This window comes from Apaloderma vittatum, unplaced genomic scaffold (assembly GCF_000703405.1).
Source record: "Apaloderma vittatum isolate BGI_N311 unplaced genomic scaffold, ASM70340v1 scaffold2564, whole genome shotgun sequence".
NCBI classification, from domain to species: Eukaryota; Metazoa; Chordata; class Aves; order Trogoniformes; family Trogonidae; genus Apaloderma; species Apaloderma vittatum.
This window is the reverse complement of record NW_009710752.1, coordinates 46,011-54,564: the sequence shown is the minus strand read 5'-3', so window position 1 is coordinate 54,564 and position 8,554 is coordinate 46,011. Positions and strand designations below refer to the sequence as shown.

At 39.5% G+C, this 8,554-nt stretch overlaps 1 protein-coding gene across 1 annotated transcript in view; it reads right to left on the bottom strand.

Moving 5' to 3' along the window:
* Positions 1-261: 261 nt before the first annotated feature.
* Positions 262-8,554, bottom strand: part of CDH10 (cadherin 10, type 2 (T2-cadherin)) — a 48,321-nt gene continuing 40,028 nt past the window's right edge. The window contains exons 9-11 of the mRNA XM_009867368.1: positions 4,471-4,579; positions 1,905-2,156; positions 262-1,020 (exon numbers count right to left, since the gene is read on the bottom strand). Coding sequence (XP_009865670.1) covers positions 527-1,020; positions 1,905-2,156; positions 4,471-4,579 — 855 coding nt within the window. The 3' untranslated portion in view covers positions 262-526. The remainder of the gene's footprint in view (positions 1,021-1,904; positions 2,157-4,470; positions 4,580-8,554) is intronic.

Sequence of the window (8,554 nt, the reverse complement as noted above, 5' to 3'; positions counted from 1 at the left end):
AAACATTGGCAGATAGAATTTGATGAAATGAAGTTGCACAATTTTTTTTAAACCAGCTGCATATTACACTTATTAACACCACGTGTACATTTTTTTTAATTTTAATGTACAGAACAGGACATATTGGTTTTTTTTTCTTCTTTGCCATCTTAAAAGCTGCACTTGCAAGGATAGACATGTACCTAACAGAAGCGGCTTGTACATGACGTTGCTTAAGGGATTATCACCCTGTTCAAATTTCTGAAGGTAAGGTATTGTTTATTTTACTTACTAAAATGGACAACACTGAATTTCCATAGCTTTGGCTCTTGGAGGGTGATTAAATAAAATGCTGTATATATTCCAAGTGGCATCCTACTAGAAAGAATGAATGACATTAACGGACAAAATTAAAAACAAATTTCAAAAGGAAACCATTGTGCTGAGTGGCAGGAAATTTTTCCTGAATGTTAAATACTGTTGAGTGCAGAAGGTGTCTGTAAAATTACTTCCGCTCAAAGGAAAGGAAAATGTAGCCTACTGTAGGTTAAGAAGTGTCTTTGTCACTTTCCCCTCCACCGTACATTTCAGCTAACTTGTTAAACCGAGGGCCCCATTCGCGGAGGTAATCATAGTTTTGGTCTCCTTCGGTAGTACCCGACTCTAAGGAGCTCAAGGATTCAGCTATTGAATCATTCCCTTCGTAGGCGTAAGTTGCAAGCGAGTCGTATGGCGGTGCAGAAGGGTCAGTGTCGTGCTCTTTTAGCCTTTGGTTAATGAAATCTCGGACATCTGTGTTGTCTGGTGCTGAAGGAGTCCTCCGCGGTACAAATAACGTTTCAGGGATAATGTCTCGTCGAAGCTTCTTATCTTCGATAGCTGCAGGATTCCTCAGAGTGCCAATATCAAAGGCTTGAGTGTCTTCTTCTCCACCGCCTTCATCATTATAACTCACAATGTTGTCTCTGATGTCCTCTTTAGAGAGGATCAAAGGCTCCTTCTTTCGTTGCCTTTTTAGAGCAGCAAACAGCACCACTATCACTTAAAGAGAGAAACAAAGAACATGTAAAGGCCTCTATTTAACAGTTTCTTAGTAGCAAATCCACCGTGTACAAGGGCTTGATTCCATGCACATTTCAGCAATTCATTTCTGTCAGATAAATGGTTAAACATCTCTATTGGTATCACGGCAGCACAGTAAGGTCTATATCAAAATGTGCTATTTTGCACACACCTTCTGTGCTCTGCTTCACAGAACCATGAGCTTGACTACATGCTCTTTCTGCAACTCTAATGAGGTTTAAAATAGCCAGGTCTATTCTTTTTCTTATTTTAACCTCAAAGTATACTGCTAAAAACTGTTTTGGAGGTGAATTAGAGGTTTTCAGTGATATTCTGAAAACGATAAAATGGAGGTTGTGCAAAATGTTGTTTTTTTCTTTTAATTGCAGTACAGAAAGCTCTGCATAGACAATGCTTTAAAACAGTAAAAATACTATTTACTGGCATATTCTGTGTAAAATATATGCTACATATTGACTTTAAACAATTATTTAAATAAGACAGAGACATTGTCTCAAAAAAATTTAAAACTAAAGATATGAAAGTGACTTTTGATTATGCTATTCCTCCTCTCTGATCTTTTTTTTTCAGTCAATGAATGATAAAGATGGGCTTCTGGTTGCACACTGATAGTTTTAACAGTCTGCGACTTGAATTCTTATTTACATAGTCCAATTTCCAGACAAATAGGATTTGCCTCTTTTGTTTTTGTTTTTGTTTTTTTTTTTTTTTTGCTTTAAGTTGCAGTTGAATTCTTGCGAAACCCACAATGATCAACTTTACCAGCCTGCATAGTTTCATGAAAAGGAAGCCAGGCCTGAAGCATCTGCTCATAGTGGGAAAGACACGTTACTTTTTCTTACCCAGCAGGATGACAATGCAGAGGAGGATGGCGACGAGCGCCCCGGTGCTGAGGCCGGCCGGGAGGAGCAGGGCCTCAGCGCTGCAGGACTGCATGTTCCCCTGGCTGTCGCAGGCGCACACTCGGATGGTCAGCGTGCCTGTGCTGCTCTGGATCGGGTAGTCATTGTCTGATATCACCACGGGTAGAAGGTAGGTACTTATTTCATGCCGACTAAAGCCATTCCTTCTTGTCAAGATCCTGGCAGTGTTATCTAGATTGATTAAAATACACTGTTGTGGAGTATACGAATATAAAAGGTATCTTTTCTAGTACATGAAAATCATCACATTTTACATCACTGGTAGCATTTTGAAACTGTTCCCAGTAACACAGTGATATCGCTCTTTTTCTAACGGCATTCCCATTTGGTTAGAAAGCTATTTATAATTTTTAATGTACATCTGGCCCGTTCTTCTGTGCCTCTGCATCACCTTTGAGTGTGATCTGAAAAGAGGATTTCTCAAAGCTTAAAATGTTTTATAGATTAATGCATGCAGTGCGTGACACAGTTCCAGTTCAGGGCTGAAGCCCTGAAATGAAGTGGCCAACTGAGAAAAAACAACCTTCCACTTCACGCTGTTCAACAAGCACTCTATTCTGAAAGACTCTTTCTATGGATCTTCTGTGACAACACCCATAGGAATGCTATCTGTAAACTCAGTATGAGATTTTCCACATGAAAACACTTTCAACATACTGTAGAACAATGAATTATGTACCTTAGCACATGAAGTTGTTTTTCAGGGTAAAAGTTGTCTTAGGAATTCAGAAAATGTGAAAGATGGTAGGTATTCCTGTGCAATTTTGAGAAGTGAACTTACTAAACTGTATTTGTAGCAGACACCCTTATTGGACGTGATATACTTCAGCATGAAAAGCTGTTCACAGAGTGGCCAAACGGAAGGAAAGGAAGAGAAAGAACGAATTACAGGGAGAGACTATTTCTTCTATTGCTAGGGCCACAACATGAGAGTATGAGCCAGCACTAGAGTTGCTTACTTCCTAGTCCAAAAGAAGAAAAATACAGATTTAGTCTCCATTAGAAGGAAAATTTAATTTTCATCACACTTGTAGATCTCTTGAAGTTAAGTGGTCAGCTATCTTGCTAGCCAACTTCACACTGAACTAAAATAACCCATGTGCAAAAAGAAAAAATATAATTAAAGGGAGGAAAGAAATAGTAAGGTCTATACCTCTATATAATTAGGACCGAGTCATCATGATATAATATTTATTTAGAATACTAAATTTATTTTTTTTCATGATCTCCATGATGTGAAACACAAGGTTTTTCTTTATTGCATCTCTTCATTGGTTTGGTATATTTGTATGTTATTTGTTTTCACTCCACAACAAAAACTATGTGTCTTCAATATTAGCAAGTCCAACTTTGTCCTAGCCCTATCAGCACCACTAAACCATGTCCCTCAGCACAACATCTACCCTTCTCTTAAACTACCTCCCTGGGCAGACTCTTCCAGTGCCTGACAACCCTCTCATAAAGAAATTCTTCCTAATATCCAACCTGAACCTCCCCTCGTGCAACTTAAGGCAATGTCCCCTCATCCTGTCACTCACCAATAGGGAGAACAGATCAACCCCCGCCTCGCTACAACCTCCTTTCAGGTAGTTGTAGAGAGCGATAAGGTCTCCCCTAAGTCTTCTCTTCTCCAGGCTAAACAGCCCCAGATCCCTCAGCTGTTCCTCGTATGACACGTACTCCAAATCCTTTACCAGCTCGATAGCCCGCAAAATACCTTGGCTGCTGGGGATTTTGTAAGATACCCACACTATTTGATTTAAATTCTTCACTTTTTCCCTACTATTAGGACTTTTTTCTGTTCTTGTTTGCATCCTGTTACTTCCTGAAAATCTTCATTGGGAAAAGAGGACTATTCCCAATGCCTTTATGCCTTTAACACATTTGAAGGTTGACAGCATGTTCTCCCTCATTTATTTCTTCTATAATCTAGAACCTTCTCAGTTAGTCATACTGATAACAAAGGCTAAAATGGGTATATGTTCCCCCTTCCCCAACAGCATTATTTGAAAATTTTCCATGATAAAGAAAGATTGACAAAGGATCCAAATAAAAGCCAAAGTGGCCATGTGCTCAGAACCATTACTTTCATTAATGGTGAAAAAGAAGCAAAAAAAAAGACCAGAGGAATTGCAACTATGTGACAGAAGGCTAAAGTAAAAATTTGAACTTGTCAGCTGAATTAATTTTGGAAACCTGTTTTTCTCATTCAGTCAAGCATTTCATCTGGCTACTGACCCCAAAACCAACACTGTTACTGATTTTCTTTATAATTTGTCTTATCATGTTTTTGCCACAGTAATTTTTTCCTCTCTAACATAGATAAAGATGCAGTAGTCTTAAAAAACAAACATTCAGTTAAAATTACCGTTCATTGCTAGCAGCAGCCTTAGAGAGTTCTCTACATCAAAAGCAAATGGATTTCAAGAATGTGTGTGAGATGGCAAATGTAAAACTCCTTCCTTGGAACAGGCATGAATTTTACCTTCATTATCCTGAACAGTGAAGTTGGGGTTAACAGCAGCTAAACTGAAGAAAAATTTTTGTCCACCAAGAGGGTCATCTTTGTCTACTGCACTTATGGTTTGAATAAGCTGTAGGAAAAAAAGCAAGCAGACAAACAACAAAAAACCCAAAATACACCTAGGTTTTTGATAGAGCTGCCTGATTACTTTAAGAAGACTAGAAGTGTTGACTTCATATTCAGGCTATACACATACTGACTTTATCTATAGAATATATTAACTGAACAAATGTTAAACAAGTGTATAATCTAAGTTTTTCCAACTAAAACATTCATGCATTTCACTTGGTGGTACATGTACACGTATAAAAAGGCCAGCTGCTTCCTTAGTCCTCCTCTATTTCTTTTCTTCAATACATATTTATATATTTTTGTAACTACATGAAGGTCAAAATTTGTCAAAAATAGTTTTATCTGTAGCCTAGCTTGTTTTTAATCTTCTCTGATTCACTACTGCAAATTCAAATCACTATCAGAGGATGTTTTATATTTTTGTGATAAAAATTGTATTCTATCAAATAGATTTCCGGATAGGGAAGTTAAAGTTTCAAATTGAATTTCAAAATAAAAAATATTTGTTTCTAAAACAAGACTTTTCTATTTATTACTATAGTGAAATGCACCAATAAGATTCCTCAGATGAAAAATGCCAGTTATATTATATATATAATTGAACTCCCATAAAACATCACAGCATATTCGACCGATGCATGACTTCAGAGTAGGATGAGAATGTGGGGTTACAGTCCTCAGAATAAATAGCATCTGGTCAGTTCAATGCTTGCACTCAGTGCTTTCTGCCATACCTATGAAAAAGTCTGAGTATTTTTTGGGAAATAATGGAAAGCCCATTATCAATGTGCGTTTATCTGCCAGGTAAATTAATGTGTGGCTCTTTTCACTGATGTTTCTATACCTAAGTGTGGCAAAATAACATTTCCCAAACAAAATACAATTTATGACACTTTTCTTGCTTCCTTTCAGAGTGGAGGGTTTGTTTGTTTTTTACACCATAGCAATAAAAAATGTACCGATGGCTGAATTTTTGTGCATGCATGCGTGAATGTTCAGTTATGTTCTTAACTTCCAAAAATAGGTTAATCTTTAGGTCATTTTTATTCTTCATTTCTGATCCATCACTTTAAACTGCAGTGTTTTTTCAAGCATGGAATTACATCTAATTTTTAACACTACTTCCCTGTGGCATACTTGTTAAACTCTGTTTGCTTTTCCTCTTCCAGTTCTTACAAATACATCCATTTCTCTTCATATCAGAGCTTTTGTCAGGACTGATCATCTTTAACATCAACAACTGCAATGTACTCTGTTTGCCTTAACCAATGCATGATTAACTCCCAACTTCTCTCTTGTCTGTCCAGAATACAGCAGCAAAGAGGCAAAGACTGGATTGATTTTAATACATCAGCTTGCTTTCTCAACTGGAGTTCTGCTTTTCCCTAAATTTGTTTTCTCACACAAACCTGCGGTAACTTAGTAGAAGAGTGAAACATAATCAAAAGTGAAACTGTGTTTAGTTACACTGAGAGCACCTCTAAAATAAATCGTAAAATACATCACCGACAAAAGCGTTACTTGCTTCGCTAATATCAATTTGAACCTAAACTTTTAAAATATTGGCAAATATGTTTTGCCAGTGAGGATATTACTGGGAATTCACACTGGAAGTACATTACTAGCTCCTTTTCATATGAGGCCATCCTCTGTGTGAGCCTGGACAGTTCTCCTTGAGGTATCACTGGTGCAGTCAACTTCCTCATGTCTGTCATCGCAAAGAACAGGCTGTTCACCTTAGTGGGAGCCCAGTGTGGATGAAGTTTATTTAGAGTTGGTCTTTGGTCTTTGAAGGGAGCAGCATCTTCCCATTAACTTTTTGAAGCACTGCACGATCTCTCGTGCTCTTTCAAGGCCTATACGTGAAGCAAGCTTCTGACAACACATGGACACAAAATACAAATGAGCAAGGGGGAAAGCAGATTCCTTCTCCATTGCTGGGAAGCAGTAGAAGTACAGATGTAGGCCATAGTTAATAATACAGGTTATTTTGGTGATTTCTTGCTTGCCTTCTCCATCTTTCTTGCAGACATAGGTTTTGGTGTCCTAACCTACATCCTAAACAGGATGTATTTGACTTCCTGATTGTTCACTTGAGAAAAAGAGTTATCACAACTTCTGTTTGAGAGTACGTTGAGGTCTGAAATCCCTCTCAGCTGCATTCTTTTCTTCTTTTTTCTTTTTTTTTTTTTTTTAATCAAACCATTCTATTGTACTTGTTTCCTCCACTTTCCTCTATTTCACCAGCTGTGATAAAAATGAAGATGAGGAGACACCGAGGGTAACAGTGTGGCACAGAGAACTTTGCCTTTACAAATTTTTCAGATTTGCCATTTGGACTCTAATGATTCTGCCTCTTCTCCAAAACTTGTCTAATCAAGACTTAGCTTGGAGTCAGACCTCTCCATCCCATCGTATTTGTATTGGACAGTTCTTTGTGTTTGACTCTTGCTTTTGTTTCCTAATGCAAATGCAACATGCAGAAGAAAGTGTTTCCTAAGACTGATACACTGTACTGCTGTCTTACTGCTCTGTTGTCTTATTCCTTCAGTGTTCCGGTCTCGGCCCTTTTGGGGCACCTTCTGGATGTCATGAAAGTGGGTCTTTGCTCAAGTTTTTCATTATTTTCCCAAATCTAACCACTTGAAGCTGACTGTACCACTGTCTGACGGGTAAATCCAATGGCTCTGCAATTTTTATCCAGTTATTATCCAGTTGTTTGTAGGCACGGAAGTGATGAGGGTAATTACGACTGTAACTAACCATGGGAGATGTGTTATAGAGCTTTCCATTTTGTGCAGTTGCTAGGCAGCATGCTTGGAGATTCAGACAGATGGAAAATACAGCTCTCCTCATTACTTTGGGGGCTTTGAAAGCTGCAGGGAACCATGCTGTTTGCCTGCTTCTTACTTCTGACTCAGGCAGCAAGTCCTTCAGAGAAATGACACGACCTCGGAAAGGACCGGAACGTCCCTGGGCACCCTTCATGGTACAGGACTGTTAACCCAAGGCCTATGTGATTTGGTGTATGTTTGTTACTTAGTAGTTTAAAACTTTACGTGTATAAAACTTTATGTATATTACAGTGTGAGAGCCCTGAGGGGAGAGCAGGAGGAGGGGCTCCCAGTCCCCTGCAGAGATGCCTCTGCTGCCCCAGGAGATGCCCCGGTGGGGCAGGGCTTTCCCTGCAGCTCCAGGAGGGGCCCCAGGCTGGAGCAGATTTATCCTGAAGGACTGCAGCCCATGGGGAACACTCGCACTGAAGCAGGGAAAAGTGTGAGGAGGAAGGAGCAGCAGACAGGAGGTAGAGGAGTCAGGAATAAAGTTGTGAGGGTGAACCTGGGAAGAAGGAGGAATGGAAGGAAGGTGTTCTTTTCTCTTTGTTTCTCACCATCCTACCCTGTTTTTAACTGACAGTAAACTTAATTTTCCCCATGGTAATCCTGTTTTGCCAGCAATGGTAACTGGTAAGGGATCTCCCTTTCTTCATCACAACGCATTTTCTTTTTCATCCTATTCCTTCCTCCTGTCCTGTTAGGGAAGGAGAGAGTGGCTAGGTGGACACCAGCCTGCTGTCCAAGGTCAATTCATGCCTTCTTTAATTTTGGCAGGCGAGAAGAAGGGAGAAGAAAGGCCACTCCTCTGACCATTACTACAGGGAAAACGAATATGTAGAAAAAACCCACTCAGCTTCCATGTAAAATCTCTCTAAAGCAGGACTGACTTCTACTTTCTACGTTGATTGCTGTCTTTTACATCAGAGGATCTTTGGAGGCTGGCTGCTGAGCTGCCAGACATGTGGCAGCTGGGAGCTGACAAAACCAGTGGGAATCCATCTGTCCAGATGTCCAGCTCCTGGCTCTCACCTTGGGGGTGGAGGACAGTGGAACTTTTTGGCGTACACAGCTCCCGCAGTCTGAGCATTTCACTCCTTTCTTCCCCTCAACTCCTCCTGAGTCAGCCCTGTATAGCC